Here is a 27,869-nt window from a genome sequence, read left to right as displayed (position 1 = left end):
TGCCTCTGGGAGGCGATTTAGAGGAACTGGGAGGCGTAATTAGTTTTCAAACTTAGGCGGGCACGGCACATCAGAGGGGCGTTCCTGGGCACCGTGGAGAAAGAATAACGCCCCTCTGGGCTCCTTACAGCGCCATTTACATATCCGAAGAATCGCTTTTTTGAAGAAATGACAAGACTCACAATCAAAAGAAGAACACAGATGGAAAACAGGTACTCTGTTAAACCTGGATTCATGGGGAAAAAAAAATTGGTAAATCGCTAGTGACAGATTCCCTTTAAGTTTCTTTAATCGTGAATGGATGGATTTGGAAAATTGCATTTATAAAGAAGAAAGGAACCACTGTGTTGTGTGTCCGATTTAATGTGATTTCAAGGATTATTGCTTCACTCATTGTTTTCCTGTCAGCATTTCATCAGATGAATTCTCAATTTGCTGGATGATAGAAAGTCCCAATAAAAGATAGAACTGTACAGCAAAATTTCTGAATACCTTTTATCCTTTTAGTTTAGAGCTACAGAATAATTTGTTTTATTCACATGGTTATATGAGAGATCCTTTCATGTGAAAAGAAAAGACTCTTCCCTGCCCCCCCCCCCCCTCCCCAAAAAAAATTAAAATAAAATCTTTTTAGGATTTCATCCAGTGTTTGGGTAGTGGAGCCAGTACAGATGTTCTTGTTCTAACTAGTTATCTATGTGATCCATCAGTATTTGATCACTGATAAATTCTAGATAGATTTACCTTTTTGACTACCTCCAATCAGCTGTTCTGCAGAAGTTCCAGTGCCGGAATAACAGAACTCCGTCCATTTTGTAGTGGATCATGCTTGTAACTGCAGCATTTCTCCCATTCACTTCAGTGAGAGCAGTGATGCAGTTGCAAGCTCTATCCTCTACATCAGCGGTCCCCAACCGCCGGGCCGCGGCCCAGGACTGGGCCCTGGAAGATTGTATTGCCGCGGCCCAGGCAAACAGAGGAGTGGAGACACCAGGAGCATGTGCGCCCGATGCGCGCATCACACACAGCGCACAGCCATACAGCGGGAAGGAAGGAGAACGTTCCTTCCTTCCAACTGTGATGCCGGCCAGGCACTGCAACCAATGAGGATAGAGTGGGCGGAGGAAGGGAGGGACTGTGGCCACTGTGCCACCAATGATAATTAACCAGAGGACCTTTCATGGGTCCGGACTTTATTAACTAAGTAGCAGGACATGTAGAGCGGCGCCCAGGGATCTCCCTGCACTTACTATTATTCCTGGGCCCCGCTCCATTCGCCCGCTGTGGCACCCGTTACATTCTCCTGCGCTGTATTCTAATTACTACTATCTGAACACCAGGGAGGAGACATCAGCTTTTCTCCCTGGGCGTTGCTTCTCCCTGGCTGTAGCGCTGTCCAATCACTTTGCAGAGCGTCACAGCCAGGGAGAGAAAAAAACTCACCTTCTCCCTGGCTGTGACGCTCTGCGCTGCGATTCGACAGCGCTACAGCCAGGGAGAAGGAACGCCCAGAGAGAGAAGCTGATGTCTCCTCCCTGGTGTTCAGATAGTAGTAATTAGAATACAGCGCAGGAGAATGTAACGGGGGCCACAGGGGGTGAACGGAGCGGCGCCCAGAAATAATAGTAAGAGCAGGGAGATTCCTGGGTGGCGCTCTACATGTCCTGCTACTTAGTTAATAAAGTATGGACCAATGAAAGGTCCTCTTACAGATACAGTAGGCAGGTGCAGCACCTGAGGGGTTAACTGCCGCTGAAAGCAGCTCCCTGTCAGAGGTCGGGTGCCAGCTATGTGATTCTGCCGCACCCGCCTCCTGTATCTGTATTAAAGGTTAATTATCATTGGTGGCGCAGTGCACCCCCCCCCCCCCCCCCCCAGTATTAAAAACATTGGTGGCGCAGTGTACCCCCCACCAGTATTAAAATCATTGTTGGCAGTGGCCACAGGGTCCCCTCCCCTCCTCCTTATTGGTGACGGTGGCAGCTTCTGATCGGAGCCCCAGCAGTGTAATCCTGGGGCTCCGATCAGTTACCATGTCAGCCAGGAAGCTACTTAAGCCCTGGCTGCCATGGTAAGCTCCCTGCTGCTGTGTGCAGGGTGAATAGGACAAGGGATGAGAAGATCCCAGGTTATAGCCCCTAAGGGGGAAAATAGTTATTAAATAAAAAGTGGGAAAAACCAAACATACTAGATATCGCCACATGGAAAACAAATTCCTATGTGGTGAGCGCCATAACAGAAAAAATGTAAATAGAAAACATAAGCCCCCCACCTAAGATTGTAACATTTTCCAGTATCCCTCAGAGTTGCAAGCCATAGCTGTAGCTCCAGTCTCCACAAGGGTCTTCCTCCATGTCTGTTAAAGCGATAGATCTTCTTACAGTCTCCTTCATAGTTGATGGCAGGGGCGTAACTACCATAGTGGCAGACTAAGCAACTGCTATGGGGACCAAAGCAAGAGAGGGCCAAGTCTTAGTTGGAATTATCTCCTCTTCTACTGGTGAATACTTGGTCAGGACTCTACACTCTAAAGGAACAACTTCTAGCAAATGGGGCAGTGGAAAAATGGCTCAAGGGCCATTGAAAGGGGTTTAGGCAGAAACCCTTCTGTCCTGTTTGGGGGGCCTGGTTTGATCCTTGCTATGGGGGCCCTTACTTCTCTATGTACGCCACTGGTTGATGGTCTCCGCTTCAGCTCCCATTAGGGTCTAAATTCATTCATCTTCCTAGCTCACTCTCTTAAATATGACCTGTCGCCTCTCCTGACATGTCTGTTTTAGCAACTACTTGCATTCACCAATTAATAACAAATCTGGAACATGTATTCTTATGACTCTATGATGTGCCGTTCCTTTATTACTCCTATTAGAATTTATGAATGAATCACTAGCAGTTTGCAGTGAAGAACCAGATGGGCGTTTCCAGTTGGGGATGTGTCCCTGCACAGTCTGACTCTATCCGTCAGTACAATCAGTGCTGCCTGTGAATAAGATAAGATGCACAATAAGGCGCATAAAAGATCCAGTCATTGAATTTGTGTGATATTCTTACATTTATGGGTTAATTCTTAACCCTTTCCCAACCGCCCAACGTAAATTTATGTGGCGGACAGGCATTTAAAAATGGCGCATTCAGAGGGCACCATGTCAATCGGGTGTTTGCCATTTAAAAAAAACTCGACCACGGCATCTGGATGCCCTAAAACCCTGAAGTGCATGCTTCCGGGTGTGCTCCGGCTTCCCCCAGCAGGGATCATGGAGCCGGAGCGTGTATACGGCAGCCCTTGTCCTCCTGTGTGACAGGAAGCTGCTGCGTATTAGTTTCTATGGAGCCCCTATGGAAAGTATAAAAAAAAAAAATAATAGTTAACCACTTCAGCCCCCCAATCTTAAACCCCCTTAATGACCAGACCACTTTTTACAATTCTGCACTACACTACTTTCCTGGTTTATTGCTCGGTCATACAACTTACCACCCAAATGAATTTTACCTCCTTTTCTTCTCACTAATAGAGCTTTCATTTAGTGGTATTTTATTGCTGCTGACATTTTTACTTTTTTTTATATTAATCGAAATTACATTTTTCACTTTCTGTTGTAAACTTTTTCTATATTAATTTTTCTCTAAATTTATTGTTCTACATGTCTTTGATAAAAAAAAATGCAATAAGTGTATATTTATTGGTTTGAGTAAAAGTTATAGCATTTACAAACTATGGTGCAAAAATGTGAATTTACGCACTTTGACTTTCGGAGCACCTGTCATGATTCCTGAGGTTCTTCAATACCCAGACAGTAGAAACATCCCACAAATTACCCCATTTCGGAAAGTAGACACCCTAAGGTATTCGCTGATGGGCATAGTGAGTTCATGGAAGTTTTTCTTTTTTGTCACAAGTTAGCGGAAAATGATTGATTTTTTTAAGTAATTTTTTCTTACAAAGTCTCATAGTCCACTAACTTGTGACAAAAAATAAAATTTTACATGAACTCGCCATACCCCTCACGGAATACTTTGGGGTGTATTCTTTCCAAAATGGGGTCACTTGTGGGGTATTTATACTGCCCTGGCATTTTAGGGGACCTAAAGCATGAGAAGCAGTTTGGAATCCAAATGCGTAAAATATGCCCTGTGAAATCGTAAAGATATTCATTGGCATGTGGTCCCCTTTGCGCACCTAGGCTGCAAAAAAGTGTCACACATGTGGTATCGCCGTACTCAGGAGAAGTAGGGCAATGTGTTTTGGGGTGTATTTTTACATATACCCATACTGGGTGAGAGAAATATCTCTGTAAAATGACAACTTTGTATAAAAAAATGGGAAAAGTTGTCTTTTACAGAGATATTTCTCTCACCCAGCATGGGTATATGTAAAAAATACACCCCAAAACACATTGCCCTACTTCTCCTGAGTATGGCGATACCACATGTGTGACACTTTTTTGCAGCCTAGGTGCGCAAAGGGGCCCAAATTCCAATGAGTACCTTTTAGGAGGGCATTTTTAGGCATTTGGATTCCAGACTTCTCACGCTTTAGGGCCCCTAAAATGCCAGGGCGGTATAAATACCCCACATGTGACCCTATTTTGGAAAGAAGACACCCCAAGGTATTCCGTGAGGGGCATGGCGATTTCCTAGAATATTTTTTATTTTTTTGGCACAAGTTAGCGGAAAATGATTTTGTAAGAGAAAAAAAAAAATATATATATAATTTTCCACTAACTTGTGCCCAAAAAAAATATTCTAGGAACTCACCATGCCCCTCACGGAATACTCTGTGCTCACATCCAGCCAAATGCAGCCAAACTGATTGGTCGGCGTTTTATAATACAGATGGACAATGACCCAAAACATAAAGCCAAATAAACCTAGGAGTTTATTAAAGCAAAGAAGTGGAATATTTTTGAATGGCCAAGTCAGTCACCTGATCTGAACCTAATAGAGCAGGGATGGCCAACCTGCGGCTCTCCAGCTGTTGCAAAACTAGAACTTCCAGTCTGCCTACAGCTATCAGCCTACAGCAGGGCATGGTGGGAGTTGTAGTTTTACAACAGCTGGAGAGCCACAGGTTGGCCAGCGCTACAATAGAGCATGCATTTCGCTTGTTAAATACTAAACTTCAGACAGAAAGGCCCACAAACAAACAGCAACTGAAAACCGCTGCAGTAAAGGCCTGGCAGAGCATTAAAAAGGAGGAAACACAGCGTCGGGTGATGTCAATGAGTTCAAGACTTCAGGCAGTCATCACCAACAAAGGGTTTTCAACCCTTTGCAATTATTTAATTTGTCCAAGCCCCTGAACTGAAGGGATTGAGTTTAAAAAATGCTTTAGCTCCTCATGTTTTTATTCGATCATTTTGTTCAACCCACTGAATTAAAGCTGAAAGTCTGAACTTCAACTGCATCTGAATTGTTTGGTTCAAAATCCATTGTGGTAATGTACAGAGCAAAAATTAGAAAAAGGTTGTCTCTGTCCAAATATATATGGACCTAATTGTATATGGTATCACCCTAATCATACTGATCTGGAGAATAATAGTAACTAGTCAGTCTTACTGCATAGGAAATAATAACTACAACGGTGGTGGAATGTTTTTTGTTTTTTATTTATTATTCCATGACCTTTTGGAATTTTGTCCCGCTTCCCACCACATTTTATGCAACTGTAAATGAACGAATTAAAAAGTGCATCTTTTTCCGCAAAAAAACAAAACAAAAAACAAGCCCTCATACAGCTATGTGAATGAAAATACGTTATGGTTTTGAGAAGGCTGGGAGTAAAAAACAAAAATTTTAAAAATTGAAAATTTCCTGGTTATTAAGGGGTTAAAAAAAATGTTTGTAATATTCTGCCACAGTAATGACAAACTATTTATATTGTTAGCAATCAGAAGAAGAGTCTTGATCTGCACATCCGTCGGCACCACACCGGGGAGATGTTCAAATGCAACCTTTGCCAGTATTCCACCCCAGACAAGCAGCTGCTACATAAACATACGAAGAAGCATCACGCCAATGAGGATCTCCAGCTCTCCAGCAAGCAACTTCCCACCAGCTGACAAGTATCTAGTTCAGCACCCGTCACCCACCATATTTTAATGCATTGAGGCTTTTCGGAGACATTGTTTTATAGTATCTGTATGTCATTAGTAAAGACGTGTGGATGGCATTTCATTTACATTCTTGCCACCATAATAATGTGTTTTTTTTGGGAGCCAATTACATGGCTCAGGATACATACAAGATGTTAATCGCTTTGCCCTGTTGAATCTGTAGTTCTAATGAGACCACATTATTTTCTTGGTGATCTTGCAAATGAAAATAAGGATTAACAGCCTTCTATTGTCTGCCTCAATCTGCGCATACCACCCCACTTTGTCATTCTAATAAAGGAGTTATGCCATGAAAAATATTATTACTTTTTTCAAACCAGCACCTGGATCTGAATACTTTTGTGATTGCATGTAAATGTAAAAAAAAATAGAAAGAGCTACAGAGGAAAGGACACCCCCTGAGCTGCCAGGCTGAAATAAATCTAGCAGAACATTTGGAGCAATGAACGGGGAGATCTCTGGTTCCATTAAGTACAGGGATGGTTCTAGAAAAAGATTGTCATGTACTATATGATGTCTGATTTTCATTTTTTACATCAATCATGGCATAACCCCTGTAAGCTACATGTCCCAATTTGATTGTTTGTATTGGCTATTGCTTTGCAATCTACCAGAAGGCATATATGTTTTATAGGCTTCAATTTATGGACCTGTCAGGGCTCAAATGCTACCTTGAGGACCGTTTATGGCAGAAAAGGCCAAGCTTAGAAGATCTTTGTATCTTCTATTATAAACTACTAAAGCCTAGCTCTGGGACTCTGCTGACGGCGAGCCCAGAGTGTGGTCTTCCACATATGCTCATTAGGTTAAGTGGTCACTCTGTGTGGACAGAGTGGCGCCTCCTGGACTCACTAGCACTGATAAGTGAATCTGTAATCCAGAATTTAAAAGAGTTCTCCCTCAATCTAAACTGATCAGCTGTCCAAAAGATAGGTGAAGTGTCTGATTGGTGGGAGTCTGACTGTTGAGAACCCCACCATTCACGAAAACATGGGTCCTGTTTCTCCTATGTGAATGGAGAGGGGGTTAAGCATGCATGTTGACGTGCCGTTCATCTCGATTGGACAGCCATATATAGCCATGCACTGTACCCCGCTATATTCAGCAGTTTCATATACTGAATAAAGCACTAGTGCACATGCTTGACCAACGTGCTATTCAAATGAGGGACATAGGACCCCTGTTCTCATTGGAGCCAACGATCAGACTCTTAGAACCTCTCTTGTGGAAAGTATTTTAAAATGTACATGTTCTGGTTTAAACTAAAAAATATATGGATATTAATTGCTGCTTGTACTTACATACTGCCCTCCTAATTTCTAAGTTATAATAGAACTGATGCCAAGATGTGCCCTCCACAGTGTTCACGTGTGAGCGCACTAATAAGCCAATAACTATACTTCGTAATCCGTTTTGTTTTAATGTCCATCTTGTCTGCTTTTTTATCCCTTAGCATTCCCCATGCCGTTCATTATTCAGCCCTGCACATTTAAAAAGCAGTACATGTAGATTTCAAGCTCTTCTGGGCTCTCCTAATGAAAGCAGGGTTTGTACCAGTTTCAACAATAGCCGAATTAATTAAAAAGAATACAAAGCTTGTGATGATTACTGCCATGCCAGATTTATTTTACAATTTAACAAGAATTATCCATATGTACAGCAGATGCAGGATTAACAGTAAGCTACAGACGAGCATCGCATTTCAGGTTTTAGTACTCGCCTGTGATTTTGACATTTAATTTTTTTTTTAAATTTGTGATAAACAATTTCTAGAACAATTCCCAAAATAGTGTCTATATAATAATATTCATAAAACAGTTGTCTATTAAAAAGTATGCATTTATTCAAATTTGTAGTTTTAATACAGATTAGCTTCTCAGTTTTGCCATTTTCTAGCTTGGGTTTGTTAACTGGAGAGGTAGTCCTATGATATAGGTTGAGGAAAAAGTTATGCCTATTACAGTTCTCTTTCCAAAAAGGCCTGCTTAAAAGGTCGAGCATTGACTTATAGGACGGCTACCTTACATCTGGTCGCACTAAAGAATTAGCTTTTACTTTCTTTTTGGGAAGAAAGCTAATTTGCATACTTTTTATAAAGAATACGGCAATGTCCTTGTCAGTTCAACATCCGCTGGCTCTTAGTTGGTCCAATTCTTCTTGTTTGTATGTGAAAGAATGATCAAGCCATTCACAGATATTTTCCATAGTGTGTACACTTGGAATTGTCTTTGACTGTTGGAAGGCTCTTTTACAACTAAACCATCTTCCACATCTTTAGGTTTGATGTGTTTTGTATAGCAGGCCTATCACTCTTATAAGTACCGTATTTTTCGCCCTATAAGACACACCTAGGTTTTAGAAGAGGACAATAAGAAAAAAATATTTTTCATTAGACCTAAGATCAGACCACCAATCAGATCCCCCAATGTTAATAAGACCCCAATCAGACCACCAATCAAACCCCCAATGTGAATGACCCCCAATCAGACCTCAGATAAGAGCCCCAATGTGAATGCCACCCATGCCTCCTCTCATCAGCCCCCCCATGCCTCTTCTCATCAGCCCCCCATGCCTCGGCAAGTACACAGGAGCAGACATGTGTAGCAGGAAAGCCTGCTCCGCCCCTCATTTGCCTGCTCCGGTGCTCCCACCAACGTTCTCACTGCAAATCTGCCGACCGATACCTGCCAACCTCCAGACGGGGCCGGCCGTTCTCTATCACCGTGCACCAGCCACACCACCTGACCCTACCACCCAGCGGCCGTCCCGATCAACAAAGCACACACCGCGGACGCCGTGCTCTCCCCTTTCCAGGTACATGGATGTCTGGTAAATCGCAGGCTGCTGTTACTATGCAGCGCAGCCTGCGATCTACCAAGCAATTCACCATTTTAGGGGTCCGTCTTATGGGGCAAAAATTACGGTAACAGGAAGGGCCAGTAACTGCCACAAATTGCTGTGGTTTTCACGCGGGGGGCAGCACATAAAAACCTTGGTCGAAATTTATTACGTGATTTACTCCGCAATTTTGTTGCACAGCAAAATCTGCCACTATTACCTCTTCAAGAAAAGGGTGAGTGATGGGGAGGGGGGCATTGCTGCAGGTCCGTCACACTTATCTTTATTCATGCCTGTCTTCTGACATAAATAAAGAGGTCAATCTATAGCAGCTAGGAGGCTGCTGCAGATTATAGACTGTTGCACGGCCAGTGGGAGGATGCTCCAAATCTATGAGAGGCCTGCACCTCTGCATAAATGTGGTCTATCCTCTGGCGGCACAAGGGGAATCAAGACCAGCAAAGAAAAACACCAGTCTTTATAAAGGTCCCCCCTTGTTTTTTACATGTACTTGCTGTGCACCTGAAAACTGCGTTGTGAAGCCACGTGCATTATTCCCACCGACACTGGCACCCTAAACCAGGGAAATCTCACAATCTTGCCTAAACCAGGCATAACAGTATATTCCAGAATCATACTTTTTTTATAACAGTTTCTCGCTGGTTTCCTGTTTTTTAGTCTGAGAGCATAATTCTAAAGAGATCCAATTTATTTGGACACTGAAATATTTCAAGATATTTGTATAATTCTTTCCAGATGACTAAGGTCTTCAGTATCAACATTATGAATGTAGACAAAGTTTTCAGCTGCAGAGCAGTGCATTCTGCACAGACTAATTTAAATGAGATGTGTACATGTTTTTGCAGAAACCGTGTGTATTATATTTTCATGAATTGATTGTAAATGTACATGCATAAGGATAAATATAGTCCATGCCCTATGATGTGACCAAAGAAGCACATAGACTCTTGTGCACACAACATCTGATGTTTTCGGCCAAACGAGTGTAGGCTTTAGCATACTTTTCTTCTACTAAATGACTGCACTTTGTATACAGTCAGCCACTAAGAGAAATGTGTACTGCACGGTATGGTTTTTTGTAACGTTTCTTATGCCTCCATTTGAGATCTACATCAGAAAATCTTCCTGATGTATACTGCTGATGAAGGAGTCTCTGGGTGCACAGAACATAATCCTGGCCAAACATTTATTTTCTGCCCTCTTAGGCCCGACACACACAAGCGAATTCAGTGCGAGAACCTCGCTGCGTGTGGCAGTGAGAGTTCCCGTTCTGAACATAATGCTGTCAGTAGACTGCAGGTCTCACAGGGACACACAGCCTTATAAACCGTGATGGCCAGTTCACATTGTTCGCCCGCGAACATATGTGGGCTGCCATCTTTTTTCACAAGTCCGACGAGGCACAGGTAAGCCTGTGCCTGTGCGCTAGTCGGTCTGAAAATAAGTGCGGTCAGCGGGAGCAGGCTGTTCCGAGAACAGCCACTGGGGGACTTCATCGGGCTGTTCTCGGAACTGCCTGCTACCGGTGACCGCATTTGTTTTCAGACCGGCTCGCGGCACAGGGCTTACCTGTGCCTCGCCGGACTTGTGAAAAAAGATGGCAGCGGGCGAACAGTGCGAACTGGCCTTCACTGCTTATAAATGTTTATAACACTGTGCGGCCCTGTCAGATTAGCAGAGTTCAGAACGGGAACTCTCACTGCCACATGCTGCGAGCTTCTCATATTGACCTCACTTGTGTGTGTCTGCCCGTTAAAGTAGTTGTCTCATATCAGACAATGGGGGCATATCCCAGCGGTGGGACCCGCACCTATATCAAGAATGGAGCCTCAAAAGTTGTGGAGGGTGCACTACGCATGCACAGCCACCCTCTAATCATTTCTATGGGGCTGCCAAAAATAGCCGAGCGCTGGCTTAGTTATTTCCGTCAGTCATATAGAAGTGAATGGTAGCAGTGGCCAGTCATGCGCGATGTGCTCCCATTCATTTCTATGGGGAGAGTGCATGGTGGTGGCTGGACCGAGGTTCTGCAGCCACCACTTTGCAGGGCTCCATTTAAGAGATAGGTGTGGGACCCGCACCTATTAGACAATAGGGGCATATCCTAGCCATATGCCCCCATTGTCTCAGATAAAAACCCTTTTAAGGTTGCAATCTTGGCCTAAATTATTGATGATCGTGGCAGTTTTTCAGTATGTTGTCAGTTAAAGTCTGTGTGGTCACTTTTTACTCCTTTTCTTTTTAAAAAGGCAAAAGCTAGCTGATCTTAGATGAACTTTTTCTGGATTTGTTCCAGCAGCCAAAAAGCAGTGTCTGGAGAGGAGGAACTACTGTTAGTATCCCATAGTTATGAAGAAGAGATTGTCTCTAAATATACTCATGCAAATAATGATCTACATCTCTTTTGTCTTTCGATTCAATTATGCAGTTAACACATGATTTGTCATGCTAATCTATATCTCAGTGGTCCTTTGAAAACCATTTTCTAAAAATATTTTCTAAAAAAGGATTTAAGAAATGAGTGATTTTATACTCAACCCTTTTAACTTCATTACTGACAGCTTCACTTTTTTTTTCTTTTCTTTTTTATAGTAATTTAAAAGGTGATAATATCATGTATATATGTATAGCTTGGAAGAAAGACGCGACAGAGGGGATATGATAGAAACTTTTAAATACATAAAGGGAATCAACAAGGTAAAAGAGGAGGGAATATTTAAAAGAAGAAAAACTCCTACAAGGGGACATAGTTTTAAATAAGAGGGGCAAAGGATTAAAAGCAATATCAGGAAGTATTACTTTACTAAGAGAGTAGTGGGTGCATGGAATAGCCTTCCTGCAGAAGTGGTAGCTGCAAATACAGTGGAGGAGTTTAAGCATGCACGGAATAGGCATAAGGCCATCCTTCATATAAGATAAGGCCAAGGGCTATCCATAGTATTCAGACTAGATGGGCCAAATGGTTCTCATCTGACGACACATTCTATGTTTCTATGTAGTATCATTAAAGAGGACCTTTCATCAGTTTAGCCCTAGTCTAATTATGGTCTTATCTTATAGGGCAGACCCCACTGATGCCATGGCACTCCCTGGCTAAGAGCGGTGCGCTCTGATTGGATGCGCTCACAGTTAGGGAAAAGAGAACCGTCCCCAGCAAAACTGCGAGTCTCCGCCTAGTATAACCGAGTCAGCTCATTATAATATAAGGCGCCAAAATAAACGGGGGGGGGGAGTGCCATGGCATCAGTGGGGGCCGTCCTATAAGGTAAGACAATAATTAGACTAGGGCTAAACTGATGAAAGGTCCTCTTTAAGTGATGTTTCTCAGGCAGCCAGCTTGAAGCCTTGTTGTTTTCATGATGGTCACAGTATGGTGGTGTATTTTATTGTAATCACTAACATGGTGCTAGTGCCTAACTTTTGTTTAAAAAACATAAATGGTATGTATGCATGTGTACAGTATATAAAAGATAGTTTTTCCTGGTGTATTTGTGCTGTAGGTTCCTGGCACCACACTACTAAACAAGTTAAAGGAGTTCTCTGGGAAATACGAAAATGAAAATACTTAAATATTACTTTATTATAAATATATTCCCAAATACCTTTCATTATTAATAATGTCTCCTTTTGACTGGAGAGCAATCTTCAGGGGAAATAAAATGGCTGCTGTTCTATTAGTACACACAAAACCTGTCCTAATCGCACAGTAGGACAAATAACGCTGAGCTAAAGAGCTGTCTCATCCTCCTCTCTGCTCTACTTGTCAGGTATTATGATACTGAATGTAGCCTATAACTGTGGTGGCTAACCTCACTTGCTTGGCTGTTCTCAGAACTCCATAAAAATGAATGGAGCATGCTGGGAGTCTAGTTTCACCACAGCTGGAGTGACGGAGGTTAGCCATCATTGGCCTATAGGAAATTTAGCTGAATCTCTGTGGGAATGCAGTTCATGAGGAGACAACTGAAGTACAGAGACTGTGGTAATGGAGACTGCATACAAGTGCTGCTGCTCATTAGCCACATCCCCACCTCCTCTCTGTACTTCATGTCTCCTCATGAACTCAATTCCCACAGAGATTCAGCTGAAGATCATATTAAACTGTAAACAGGATCATAATCCCTGACAAGCAGAGCAGAGAGGAGGATAAGACGGCTCTTTACCTCAGTTTTCTGCAGTAACTTGTCCTGCTGTGTAATTAGGACAGGTTTTGCTTGTACTAATAGGACGGCAGCCATTTTATTTCTCCTAATGATTGCTCCCCAGACAAAACAAGCCATTATAACTAGAGATGAGCAAATTTCCGGTTATGAAATTCGTTCACAATTCGTTTGGTGGTAAAAGGTGAATTGCGTTATGGATTCAGTTACCATAGACCATAACGCAATTCTATGACGGAATGCATAACGGAATGCCTTTAGAGGCATTCCGTCATAATAGAAGTCTATTGGCTGCAAAAAGGGATCAGTCCCATAGACTTCTATTATGAAAGCATTCCGTTATGCATTCCATAAATAGAATTGCGTTATGGTCCGTGGTAACGGAATCCATAACGCAATTCACCTTTTACCACCAAACGCAGTGTGAAAGAATTTGAAAATATGAAATTCGCTCATATCTAATTATAACTAATGAAAAGTAATTATGAATATATTTCTAATAAAGTAATATTTAAGTATTTTCATTTTCTTAAAGTGGTTGTCTCATCATAGACATTGGGGGCATATCTCTAGGATATGCCCCCATTGTCTTATAGGTGCAGGTCCCACAGCTGGGACCCGCACCTATATCGAGAACCTATATGGCTCACCCCTTTAATTCCTGGGGAACCCCTTTAAAGGGGTTTTCAATCTCAGCATTTGTGGCATATTATTATTATTAGTTATTTCAACTGGTTAATTCTGGCCTAGCGCTGTATTATTTACTAAAAAGTATTAAAGGGATTGTGAAGGAGGTCATAAATATCTGATCATCGGGGGTACGGCACCACCGCCAATCAGCTGTTTGAAGAGCAGTGTAATTAATTCACTTGAATGGAGCGAGTACTTGTAATTACACTACACCGCCGCTGCAAGTGATACAGCGCTCATAGTAATGAAGAGAAAGCTCCTTCTCTTCAAACAGCTGATCAGCAGGGTTGCCGGATATCTGACCCTCGCCAATCAGATATTGATGACCTATCCAGAGGATAGGTTATCAATGTATACTGCCTGCACAGCCTCTTTAACTATTTCGCAAGCATCTTTGAGAAGGTTGAAATCAGTTTGCCATCTGTACTGTGAACATGATGGCTTGGTGGTGTCTTCTGGGAAACCCCTGACTATCCTCCAGGGGCGGATTGGGCATATACCTTACAGGGAAATTTCCTGGTGGGCCCGATGCCCAGGGGGCTGACCAAGCTCTCCTCTCTGCCATTGGCTTACATAATGAGCTCTCAGCAGTAATTAAAGCTGTGAGAATCAGGTTCTCATGTATATGTGACTGCACATGCTTTCCTGAATTCAATTGCTGTGGTCCCTTGCTTCATATCTTAATCAGAGACAACTGGTGGAAGAAGACAGAAAATGGCATCTATTGAAGGACACCACAAAGGGACAGATTTTGGGGCAATATATTGTGCTGCACTGTGGGACAGTATTTTGCGCTATGGTATTGCTTGCCCCACCTACGTCTGTTGCATTTCCTTCTATCAATTTGGACCCACTTACATGGGGCCACTTTTAGTTTTTTTTTTTTCCAGGGCCACCTTTATTTCCCAGTCCGCCCATGCTATCCTCTAATGTACTCTAGTGGGGAAGCACTATTTTTTCTTTATAGGCAGCACATAGGCAGCCTACGTTAGCATAATTTAAGGATAGGTCATCAATATTAAAACGCCAGAAACCCCATTAAATAGCACTGCGTCCCTTCACTATGAGGATCAGTGGGTGTCTATCCCCCACCTATGAGAAATTAATTACATATCTTAGTGATATACCGTCACTTCCTATAGTGGGAAAACCTCTTGGGGTGAGTTCACATCACCATTTAGCTTTCTGTTCCTCTGATCCGACAGAAGTACAGAAAACAAAAATGGATTCGTTATTTGGAGCATCAGTTTGTGTCACGTCAGAGATAAGTTATTTTAAAAAAAAAGTGCAAAAAGCACTTTTTTCTCTCCTCAAAAATAACTGATCTCTGATGGATGTGACACAAACTGATCATAACTGATGCTCCACATAACGGATCTGGGTTTTTTCCTGGTCTTCTGATGGATCAGAAACTAAACGGTGATGTGAACTCACTTTGTGACCTGCATATCCAATGTATACAAATCTCTCATAGACTTGATGATGAAGATGATGATGATCACTAAGGAGCATGGATGATCCACAGCTCTAATAACTGTACAGTAAGTTGTGCAGCTGTGTGTCCATGATAAACCAGGGAAAGAAGGTACACATCATATAGCTGTTTCCAGATTGTTACTTCCTAATCTTTCACTTGTAGCTCTGTTTCCTTACTGGGTTCCTGAACACTTCACATATGACACCTCTCCTGCATCCCAAGGCCAGAGGGTAACCACCAACCTCTTCCTCTGTTACCTCTGTGTATGGTCTCAGTTCATCGACATCCTTAGCCCTCTCTGTAATCTGTTTGTTAAACCGTATCCTGTCCCGGCATTCTCCAGTTTATTCAGATCTAACTTCAGTAGCCAAACTTTTCATTTGTATGCAGCTGCTGATATTATTGTCTTTTTCAATAGAAATACTTAAGCAGATGTATATCTTGGAATACTGGTTAAAGATTACCTAGGATACATATCACATTAAAGCAATAGGATAGGAAGCAAGGAAATGATTCATATGTAGCATCACTGATCCAAATCTTAGAAGAGACAGTTTTATTCAGTAACAAATTCCTAAAATCCTAATCAGAGATGCAGAGCTCATTATTGTATAGTCAAGATGCTTTGTTACATCTCATTACTTCTCATTATTTGAGCCTTCGGTAATGTGTGCTATTCATTTCCCCTGCAATATGACAACCGCTGGCATGTGTATGTGTAGTGCCCTGGAGCAGGGAGTACTTTGACAGTTGGGCATTTGCCTATGTGCCCTATGCAAAGTTAAAACTTCTTACTTTATTTCTCTTGAAAGGGTTAACTTATACTGTTTAATACTATGTTACTGCATTTTATATATGTTCTGCCTCCAGCAGAGAGAGATTCATTTCAGTTCACGTCTATTTCATTTCTAAGGCTACTTTCACACTTGCGGCAGACTGATCCGGCAAGCAGTTCCGTCGCAGGAAAGAACGTCCGGATCCGTCAGAACGGATGATAACAGAGATTGTTTTGCCGGATCCGTTGAAATAGCGGATCCGTCTAATCCGTTATCTTCCGTTTTCAAACGGAAAGACGGATCCGGTATTCAAATTTTCACAGATCAAAGAGAATCAATCAGTTATGCAAATAGTACAGTGGCTATAAAAGGCAAGCGAAGGTCACTTACCCCTCAGATGCTCTCTCTGAAGATTGGAAAGATAATGCTCTAATCCTTGTTTCCTGATGGAGAAGACGTCTTAGAGCCAGACGGCATCATCAGCGTCGCTATTGGGTGCATCCAATAACCTCTGCAAGAATAAGAAAGGGGAGCTTTTGAAACTCTTGTTTCCTGAATTGAGGGATTATCCAGAAAAGTTTTTTAATTACTTACGGATGAGCGTTGAAAGTTTTGATGACCCATTGCTGACCATAAGGTAAATAACGTTTTATTAATTATTATATATTGACATAAAATCTAGAGGGGTCCCTGTCCTGGAAGGGTTTATAATATATTAAACAATTCTGCCTATACGGCTACTAACCACTCTTGTCCCAGACACTAAAACTTAACTTTTGCTTCTTTATGAAAACAAGTGAAAAAGGTATACACATGTGAGCTAACTGAAAAATTAAAACTAGCTATACCCCACCAAGTGCTCTTCAAGGCTGGTATACAACGTAGAAGCGCAGGCGGGGGTGCACTGACCCGCACTGCCTTTCTCAGATCCCTGCTGTATTAGCTGAGGTTTTGCACTGTGCCTAATTACTAATAACCCCCCAAGATTGAGGCGTAAGTTGTGGATCAAAGCCTGTTCACACTGAATGTCTGACACTATGCGCATAGAGTACAGCCTAGCATCGGTGAAGTACAGCAAATAAAACCTAAATTCCGCCCCCCAACATGTTTTGCCAGCTAATCTGGCTTCATCAGGGGTAATGGGCAGACTGCATGGGGGGTTATTAGTAATTAGGCACAGTGCAGATCCTCAGCTAATATAGCAGGGATCTGAGAAATCCGCTTCGACCGGGGCTCGAAGGATGGAATGCACATTCGGGCTTTTGGTTGCAAAATTGAGGATTTTCACTAAACCCATTCATATGAAAGTTGAAACAATCGACAAGGTGGTAAAGTCTGCTGTTGTGTTACACAACTACCTCCTTAAAAAAGAACCCCTAAATTTGGAGCAGATACCGGAGGACAGCGAGATGGCCAGCATTCAATATTTTGGACCGCGGTCAAGTGTAACGGTTGCAAAGATGAGAGATTATTTCTGCTCTTTATTTGTATAAACAATTTGTGATTAATTTTCCATGAACCGTTAATGTGATTATGTTTGGTTGCCTGTTTATGTGGGTGGTTACAGTGGGGTGTATTGTTGTATATTTAATTTTTTGTTCATAAAATTTTGTTCATCACCGTACATTGAATCTTGTTTCGTATATTTATGTCCCCACGCTTGAGGAGCAACACATACTTGGCGCTGGGAGAGTCAGACCTGTTCTACACACACTATTGGTCAATCTCCACACGCTTAAGAAGCGACAAATACTTGTTGTTCAATCTCTTTATTGAGGACAAGAGAAAGTAGTGATTGCAAATGCATACAACCACAAGACATAGCAATATACCATTCCCGGAATTAGCAGTACAAAGATACTGAAATGGTTGTGAGCATAGCAAATATAAGGCGGTCCATCAATAAAGTGACACAATTCGCCTATAGACGTACGCCTACTCTAGCGACAAATACTTGTGTCGCTTCACTGTCGCTGGGAGATTGTCAGGCCTGTTATACACACTATTGTTTATCTCCCAGTGCTGATGGAGCGACACAAGTATTGGTGAGACAAAAACAAAAACATTTTCAAAACAAAATAACTTTTATTTTTAAATACAATTTTTGTAAAAAAATATAAATAAAAAAGAAACAAACTACAAATGCCTATATGAAGGCCTTGTAGGAGTAGAAGGTTTGGGGTGGAGGACAGAACACAGTTTGGTCCCCCTCTGTCCTGTTCTTGTGCCCCTGTGGACATATAACTGTGTGTTGTGGGAAGTACAACAGAGAGAGTGTGCAATCTTGAGGATGGGGTAGGAACAGTAAAAGGAATTGACCGAGCAAGAGTTGAGGGAGTAGTGAAAGTGGTTGGAGGAAAGTAATGAGGAGGAGAGGGAGAAAAGTGTTGAGTAAAGAGCTTGGGGGTTGGTGAATGGGGATGGGAGCTGAGGAGGTTGGGAAGGGGGATGTTGAGGTTGTGATGGGGAATAGGGCATGGATGGGGGATAGGTCTGGGGCAGAGGAAGGGATGTGGGGCAGTGCTGTACTTGCCAGAAGACGCTGTCCACCTGTCTTCAGGCCTCAAATAGCTGGTCGGGCGTAAACAGTTCCATCACGGAGAGCAACGATAACCAATAGTGATGCACTGGGCCCAACTGCGATGTCAGCACCGCCCCCCCTGCAGACGTCGCACAGTGTTTTCCAAAGCGGCAACTCTATTAGTGAATCCCATCAAGGACTCGTTATCGAGCCTTGTGAGATCCTCGTAGCCCGTCTGACTGCTCCTACCTGTCCTCTGGTGACGTATTAGGGCCTCAAAAAGCGGTGCTAATGTAGCCATCATTGCGTCGCCAGAGGGCACATGTAGGTGAACATTGAGGTCCCGAGCAGCTGTTGGAGTAGGACGAGAGGAACCCGCGGTGGGCGGCTCTTCAAGGACCGCCTCCGGTGCGACAGGAGCTTGGACTTCACGAGGAGCTTCGGGTGCCCAAATACTGCTTGATGTGCTGTAAAGCAAACAAAAAAACAAATTAATGTAAAAATTAGAGAACCTCAGGATAGAGGCGAACAAGGAGACTTGGGATAATACATGTAAAGTTGCATACCAAAAAAGAAAAAAAAATACATACTGTACAAAGATAAAGCCCATACATTGTATTGTAGTAGTGTACAGAGAAGTGTCTATGTACAGTATGTTTTTTATTTAATTTTTTTAAAGCAACTTCAGATGTATTATCTCAAGCACGCTTTGCTCATCTGTATTTCACCCAATCCATATGTGAATGTCCCGGACAAAGTGACAAATGACAGTCTGCCTAGGCCACACATCTATTGGAGATTAAAATTCCTAATTAGTATAAACATTATATCTTACCTTCGCAGCTCCCTTTTAGGTACCCCAATGCAGCCGAATATCTGTACGGCCGCTTGCAGGTTCCTCCAGACCAACTCGGGCGCTTAACCTCCTCGTTGAAGTCCTTCTTATAGCGGTCCCTCATTGACCGCCACTGCACCATGATTGTCATACCCGGCAACAAGAAAAACAAAACACAAAATTAGTCTTAAAAAGACTTTTTTTTTAGGACATCAAAAATTGTTTACTTTTTGATTGAACCTGCCACAATAAAAAAAAAAATATGTTAACTATCTGTAGCAGTGACCCACTTCAACCAGACAGAAAACCAATTTTGACTAAAAAGCAGACATAAGCAGTATACAAATTAAATACGATATACTTACAACACTCATCCTGTTGACTTTCACTGAGGTCATCCCAATTAGGCACTATCTCCTCACAAATCTGGAGCCAGAGGAGCCAGGTTGCGTGATGGTCTGCGTGGCAGCGGTCTGTGTGGTCCCACAATGGTGGTCGGTCCTCCACCATCTGGATGAAGAGGTCGTTGTCGATCCAAAAACCGCAGATGTCCTCCTCATCCGTTCTAGTGGAGCCTCAGGAAACCCTAAAAAAACATGCAATTTTTAACATAATGTTTGAAACATTTGTTCTCCACCCCCAACTTCCTCATCTCCTGCCGTCCCTTGGCCTGAAGGTAATCTCCTCCACAGACGATGACTGTGAAATAAAAAAAATGAAAATTTTTACAATACTGTCATAATATTACAATGGGTAATGCTTCAAAACTTGACATACCGTATCATGTCGACGACGTCGTGTTGGAGAAGAGCTCCCGGCCTCACTTGAAGATGATGTGCCTGTAGAAAAAAAAAAAAATTAGATTTGAACTATTCATAATACAACACACCCACAAAAATATTACTTACTGGACATTATTTTTGTATGGAGTTGCAAAAAATGTGGCGTTCAGGCTGTCTATTTCGCGGGCAAGCTTGGTTGCATGCAGTCTTTAGAACAGGCTGGCAAGCGGGCTTGTGGGCAAGGCAGTCGGGCAGGGTGTTCTGGCCCAGAACTCTTTTTTTTTTTTTTTACCCTACATTAGAAAAAAAAAATAATAGGAGTGTTATTCATGTTTTAAGACTACTACTCCTATCATCCACTATGTACTTAGGCCACCTGCAGTTCCTATGCAAAGGTAAATAGGGCCTGCGGCAAACAACGGAACTCTTTTGGACGGATCCGGCATTAATACATTTCAATGGACATTAATGCCGGATCCGTCATTCCGGCAAGTCTTCAGTTTTTTTGGCCGGAGATAAAACCGTTGCATGCTACGGTTTTATCTTTTGCCTGATCTTTAAAAAAGACTGAACGGAAGACCTCCTGATGCATCCTGAACGGATTGCTCTCCGTTCTTCAGAATGCATGGGGATATGCCTGATCAGTTCTTTTCCGGCATTGAGCCCTTTTGACGGAACTCAGTGCCGGAAAAGAAAAACGCAAGTATGAAAGATTCATTCTGCTGCAATTTCTGTATTCCTGTAGTTATTAGTTAGGTAACAGCACCATCTAGCGGTGGTAAAAATGTATTGCACCTTGTTTTCTTGTTAATAAAGATTATTGCTTTGTGGGAGGTGCTAGGCATTGTGGGTAGTGCAAGGCATTCTGGAAAGGAGAAGCCCCAGTCTTCAGTCTACATACAGACTACAGGACATCAGCAGAGCTGTTCCATGCAGTTCTTCTTCTTAAACTCCACCATCTTTGTGCAAGTTTATCTGGTGAGCGAGATCTATCTTGTTTCAGGGACATTATGTTATTCAGAGCTGTTTAGTTATTTATAAGTGTCACTCAGGGAGTTATTTCTGTTAGCTAGACATGCAGTTCTATGTATAGGCAGCCATTTTGGACATATGCTTTCTCTGTCAATGTATTACTGTACATGCTATTCTATATATGTTTTACTTACACAAGCCATTTGTATTCTTGTAGTTTTACCAATTCACAATCCTGTTGACCAATAAACAAGTTAGACCACAGAAAACAGTCCTCTTATTTGGAAGACAGGAATGGTTTATACTGAATGTCAGACTGCACACTGTGTGAACGTGTATGAAGACAGAACAGTAAAACAGATGCTAGTTAGTGTTGATCGAGCACCAAAGTGCTCGGGTGTTCTGGCCAAACAAGTCAATGGGTTCTCGTAAAACAGATGCTAGTTAGTGTTGATCGAGCACCAAAGTGCTCGGGTGTTCTGTCCGAATACATCGGGATGCTCGGGTGCTCTACCGAGCACCCGAGTATAATGGAAGTCAATGGGAGAACCCGAGCATTAAACCAGGCACCCCCTGCTCTGAAGAAGAGAGGGTTTCTGGTTTACAGAAAAAGGTTAGAAATAGATGGAAACACCACCAAAATGGTTTGGAAACAGCACGGGGAGAACATCTGGATGCATCTTGGATTCCTATTACCTATGACATACAATAGACAACCAGACAAAGGCTATATGTCAAAAGCCAGGTATGTGCAAGCCAACAATCTATCCATAAGACATACAGTCAGCCCACCTTACAATGGCAGCCTTGTGCACTATGAGACATTCAAAACCAGCTCTCATCTGACTGAGAGCGAGTAAGCCTCAAAGTTGCTTTATATCTGTTGGGTGGACCTGCGCACCTAGATCATTATCATTAGGATGACAAAAAGATTTCTGATTGTCCTAACATAATGTTTAATAACCTTTTTATACAGTTTTCTCATGTAAACTGATTTGCATAAACATGGGCATATGGGAAAGACAAATTTGCGATTACAATATTCGCAATCTACACTACTCATGAACAGTGCCATCTACTGGATTCATAGTCTTGTCATGAGACTATGAATCCAATAAGTCGCATTGTTCATGAGTCATGAACAGCGCCAGCTATTGGATTCATAGTCTTGTCATAAGACTATGAAACCAATAACATATAAAGCATCATCAATCCTTACGTAAAGACGCACTACCATGAGACTACACGACAATAAATCCACATGAACTTCGAAATGAGACACTGTACACCTCCAGGAATACCTATAATAAAAAGAAAACTTTAAACCACATCATCTGTATAGAAGGGGGCAGGGTTAGGGGGGGGGGGGAATGTTTAGGGAAAGGATTATTGCACTGTTTATATGTGTTTTACCTTTGTTTTCACTGCACATATCTGTAAAAAAGGAATATGACCTGTAATTTGATCCAATATGTACCTTTGAATGTACATGTGCAAATGATATCAAAACCTAATAAAATGTATTTTTAAAAAAAGACTATGAAACCAATAGATGGCGCTGTTTATGAGTCATGAACAGTGCCATCTATTGGATTCATAGTTTTGTAAGACTAAACTAAAGATAAAACTAAAGAGAGAGAGAGAGCATGACTGCAAGCGTCACTGGAAAAGGAGAAAGCATGCCTGCAAGCGTCACTGGAAAAGGAGAGAGCATGCCTGCAAGCGTCACTGGAAAAGGATAAAGCATGCCTGCAAGTGTCACAGGGAAAACTTTCTGCAGAGAAAGAAGCAGCAGCCAAGCAGAGTTCCTAGAAGCCTTGGAGTTTCCCGAACCCGAGAAACACGGCCAAGTACTTGGACCAGACCTAGATCAACAAGATCCAGCACACCGTGTCTCAGAATATGTCCATCAGCATCCCAAGACAGAAGATGACAACTATGATCCAGTTGATTAGCCAGCTTATACAGAATGCCAAAGACCCTACTTTAAACCACAGTACCTCCAGCAGGACGGCATGGGACAATACGATGCTGACCACAACTACCGCCCTGCAGAACGAAAGCTACAACCTGCGATTCGACTTAAAGGGACACCCTTCGTCCCGAACGGTATTATACAGACTTCCCTAAGCTAGAAACCCCTAAAAGGTATGGTGATACACCATACATGCAGCATAACAACAACACACCGGGTAATATTGGAGCTAACCAGGCCGCCATGGACTTCGCTAAGTTCTTTGCTAAACGGGAGCTGGTTACCAAAGGACTTATAAAGTTTACCGATCAACCCGAGAACTACAGGGCATGGCGAGCCTCCTTCCAGAACACCATAAGAAAGAGAAGAGTTAGATCTCTTGGTAAAGTGGTTTGGAAGCAAGTCTGCTGAACACGCCAAAATAATCAGAGACATTAACATAAACTATATGGGCAAAGGCCTAAAGATGATGTGGGAAAGACTCGATGAGTGTTGTGGGTCAATAGAAGCTATAGAAAATTCTTTATTTAAGAGAATTGATAATATTCCCAGAATAGTGGGTAGCAGTCACCAGAAGCTCAGGGAACTCAGCAACCTGTTAATAGAGGTACAGGTTGCTCAGGCAGAAGGAGATCTGCCAAGGCTAGCATTCCTGGACACCGGCAGAGGTGTCAACCCGATTGTCCAAAAACTCCCTTATAACCTACAGGAGAAGTGGATTGGTTATGGTTTTCATTATAAGCTAGTTCATAATGTTCCATTTCCCCCCTTTGTGGTGTTTGTAGACTTTGTTACTCAACAGGCAAGGATCAGAAACAATCCCAGTTTTGACTTTACATTGTCATGTCCCACTACCCCTGGTGTCAAACCTCATAAAACACCAGGAGCAGTCCACAAAACGAACATTGCCAAAGATCTTACTAAAGAATGCCCCCTGCACAAGAAACCATATTCTCTATTAAAATGCAGAGCCTTTAGGGAGAAGTCTTTAGAGGACCGCAAAAAATTCCTCAGAGAAAACAAAATCTGCTTCAGGTGCTGCACTACAACATCGCACTTCGCCAGGAACTGTAAGGTCAGTGTGACATGCACAGAATGTCGTAGCAGAGAACACAACATGGCTATACACCCTGGACCACCCTCTCAGATATCACCCCAAGCAGAGAAGCATGACAGGAAGCAGATAGACACTGACGTAGACACTGTAGTAGTCACTTCTCACTGTACTGAGATCTGTAAAAGACTCGTAGGAGGGAAGTCCTGCTCTAAAATCTGCCTTGTCAGAATGTATACGGGTGGTCACCGAGATAAGGAATTCAGTGTTTGGGGGTCATCTGACAAACTGTCTCTGGCCACTAGACCCAAAAAGAACAATCTTACTTTCATCAGTCCACAAAATGACTCTTTAAGCCAGTCAATGTGCTCTTTGGCAAATTGTAACCTCTTCAGCACGTCTTTTTTTCAACAGTGGGACTTTGCGGGGGCTTCTTGCAGATAGTCTTCTAATTGTAACAGTACTCACAGGTAACTTTAGACCTTCTTTGATCTTCCTGGAGCTGATTGTTGGCTGAGTCCTTGCCATTTTGGCTATTTTTCTATCCATCCGAATGGTAGTTTTTCGCTTTTGTTCCACATCTTTCAGGTTTTGGTTGCCATTTTAAAGCATTTGCTATCATTTTCTGCACTTCTTTATATGTTTTCCCCTCTCCAATCAACTTTTGAATCAAGATTCACTGTTGTTCTGAACAATGTCTGGATCAACCCATTTTCCTCAGAACTTCTGAGAGAAATGCACTGTAACCAGCATGTACAACATTTGCTGCCTTCCTTCCTTAAATAAGGGCAATTATTGGCACCTGTTTTTCAAAGAATGAATGACCTTACTCATTGAACTCCACACTGCTATTATTTTGAACATGCCCCTTTTAATAAGTGATTGAATTACAGAGAATCAGCAGCATGCATGTCATGACAGTTTGGTCTGTTGGATTTCTATTACTCTACTACACCTGCTAGTAAATTATTTGCCATGTAGAAATATAATTTCTACCAAAAACAATAGTTGATCAGGTTAGTGATGTCTGACTGCTATTATTTTGAACACAACTGTATCTTCTGTGATGCTTCAGTCAAGGCAAATGCTGCCATAGCATACCTAAAGACCATTGATGTCAAAGAAAGATTCCATATAGGATTTGCTGTGCTTGCAGTGGAGTTGGCTGAACTTATAACATCGGAAATGAACCTGGAAATTGAAGAAGTCAAGTTTTATATGGACAGCAAGGTAATCCTAGGATATATCTGCAAACCAGACGTTTTTATGTCTACGTCTGCAATCGGGTGCTAAGAATCAGGAGATCCACTTGTCCTAAACAGTGGCACTACGTGCCTACACAGCTTAATTCTGCGGGCCACAAGACTAGATCCGCCGCACCAAGCCACCTTAAGAACAAAACATGGTTAGCAGGTCTTGCATTCCTGTACTGTTCAACGTCTTGAAACATCAGATCCGACACATTCGAATTGGTAAACCCAGATACAGATGAAGAAATCCGACCTGAAGTATCTTCTCTACGCACAGTGACTTTGGACCACCAACTCAAATCCCATCATTTCAACAGGTTCTCCACCTGGATGTTGCTCTTTTGTGCTATAGCCTGTGTACTACAGCTCAGATATTACCTGTGAGCCAAAAGCCCTGAAAAGTTTGGCATCACTGCAAACACGCCTTTACCACCCCTAATCTGGAAAGGTCCAAGAACATAATAATTTGCACGGTACAACGCGAATGTCATGCAAAGGAAATAAACTACCTTAGCAAAAGCTAAATAGTCTCCAAAGACAACACTTTGGAAAAGCTTGGTCGCACCATTGACCAAAATAGGTTGCTAAGAAGAAGGATTCAGTGGTGGTGTCTGTTGACGCCAGACAAGGAGTGTTCTGCCTCCAGCAGAGAGAGATTCTTTTCAGTTCATGTCTATTTAATTTCTAATTCATTCTGCTACAATTTCTGTATTCCTGTAGTTATTAGTTAGGTAACAGCACCATTTAGCGGTGTGGTAAAAAATGTATTGCACCTTGTTTTGTTAATAAAGATTATTGCTTTGTGGGTAGTGCAAGGCATTCTGGGAAGGAGAAACCCCAGTCTTCAGTCTACATGCATACTATAGGACATCAGCAGAGTTTTTCCATGCAGTTTTCCTTCTTAAACTCCACCATCTTTGTGCAAGTACAGTCAGGTCCATAAATATTAGGATATCGACACAATTCTAACATTTTTGGCTCTATACACCACCACAATGGATTTGAAATGAAACGCACAGGATGTGCTTTAACTACAGTCTGTCAGCTTTAATTTGAGGGTATTTACATCCAAATCAGGTGAACGGTGTAGGAATTACAACAGTTTGCATATGTGCCTCCCACTTGTTAAGGGACCAAAAGTAATGGGACAATTGGCTTCTCAGCTGTTCTATGGCCAGGTGTGTGTTATTCCCTCATTATCCCAATTACAATGAGCAGATAAAAGGTGCAGAGTTCATTTCAAGTGTGCTATTTGCATTTGGAATCTGTTGCTGTCAACTCTCAAGATGAGATCCAAAGAGCTGTCACTATCAGTTAAGCAAGCCATCATTAGGCTGAAAAAACAAACCCATCAGAGAGATGGCAAAAACATTAGGCGTGGCCAAAACAACTGTTTGGAACATTCTTAAAAAGAAGGAACGCACTGGTGAGCTCAGTAACACCAAAAGACCCGGAAGACCACGGAAAACAACTGTGGTGGATGACCGAAGAATTCTTTCCCTGGTGAAGAAAATACCCTTCACAACAGTTGGCCAGATCAAGAACACTCTCCAGGAGGTAGGTGTATGTGTGCCAAAGTCAACAATCAAGAGAAGACTTCACCAGAGTGAATACAGAGGGTTCACCACAAGATGGACAGATGAGACCAAGATCAACTTGTACCAGAGTGATGTGAAGAGAAGAGTATGGAGAAGGAAAGGAACTGCTCATGACCCTAAGCATACCACCTAATCAGTGAAGCATGGTGGTGGTAGTGTCATGGCGTGGGCATGTATGGCTGTCAATGGAACTGGTTCTCTTGTATTTATTGATGATGTGACTGCTGACAAAAGCAGCAGGATGAATTCTGAAGTGTTTCAGGTATTGCTATCTGCCCATATTCAGCCAAATGCTTCAGAACTCATTGGACGGCGCTTCACAGTGCAGATGGACAATGACCCAAAGCATACTCCAAAAGCAACCAAAGAGTTTTTTAAGGGAAAGAAGTGGAATGTTATGCAATGACCAAGTCAATCACCTGACCTGAATCCGATTGAGCATGCATTTCACTTCCTGAAGACAAAAGTGCACCTGAAGGGAAAATGCACCAAGAACAAGCAGGAACTGAAGACAGTTGTAGTAGAGGCCTGACAGAGCATCACCAGGGATGAAACCCAGCGTCTGGTGATGTCTATGCGTTCCAGACTTCAGGCTGTAATTGACTGAAAAGGATTTGTAACCAAGTATTAAAAAGTGAAAGTTTGATTTATGATTATTATTCTGTCCCATGACTTTTGGTCTCTTTTTTTTTCTTCTTTTTATTTTCTTCCCTTGGTCCCTTAACAAGTGGGAGGCACATATGCAAACTGTTTTAACTCTTACACCGTTCACCTGATTTGGATGTAAATACCCTCAAATTAAAGCGG

At 42.3% G+C, this 27,869-nt stretch overlaps 1 protein-coding gene and 1 long non-coding RNA gene across 5 annotated transcripts in view; one reads left to right on the top strand and one right to left on the bottom strand.

Moving 5' to 3' along the window:
* LOC122938382 (gastrula zinc finger protein XlCGF57.1-like) overlaps nucleotides 1-6,410 on the top strand; it is a 57,761-nt gene extending 51,351 nt beyond the window's left edge. For both annotated transcript variants that reach the window (XM_044293848.1, XM_044293849.1), the window contains exon 7: nucleotides 5,885-6,410. In XM_044293848.1, coding sequence (XP_044149783.1) covers nucleotides 5,885-6,059 — 175 coding nt within the window. In that variant the 3' untranslated portion in view covers nucleotides 6,060-6,410. The remainder of the gene's footprint in view (nucleotides 1-5,884) is intronic.
* The window catches only part of LOC122938383, a 55,456-nt gene that overhangs the window by 14,254 nt on the left and 13,333 nt on the right, over nucleotides 1-27,869 (bottom strand). Inside the window, exons 2-7 of one of the 3 annotated variants that reach the window (XR_006390010.1) lie at nucleotides 20,340-20,506; nucleotides 20,209-20,270; nucleotides 19,797-20,130; nucleotides 19,432-19,564; nucleotides 18,846-19,063; nucleotides 16,466-16,586 (exon numbers count right to left, since the gene is read on the bottom strand). This is a non-coding gene — a long non-coding RNA (uncharacterized LOC122938383). Of the gene's footprint in view, nucleotides 1-16,465; nucleotides 16,587-17,872; nucleotides 19,064-19,431; nucleotides 19,565-19,796; nucleotides 20,131-20,208; nucleotides 20,271-20,339; nucleotides 20,507-21,379; nucleotides 21,421-27,869 lie in introns of those variants that run through there. The other 2 variants (XR_006390009.1, XR_006390008.1) reach the window with 2 other exon arrangements.

This window comes from Bufo gargarizans, chromosome 5 (assembly GCF_014858855.1).
Source record: "Bufo gargarizans isolate SCDJY-AF-19 chromosome 5, ASM1485885v1, whole genome shotgun sequence".
Taxonomy (NCBI): Eukaryota; Metazoa; Chordata; class Amphibia; order Anura; family Bufonidae; genus Bufo; species Bufo gargarizans.
This window is presented reverse-complemented; position numbering and strand designations above follow the sequence as displayed.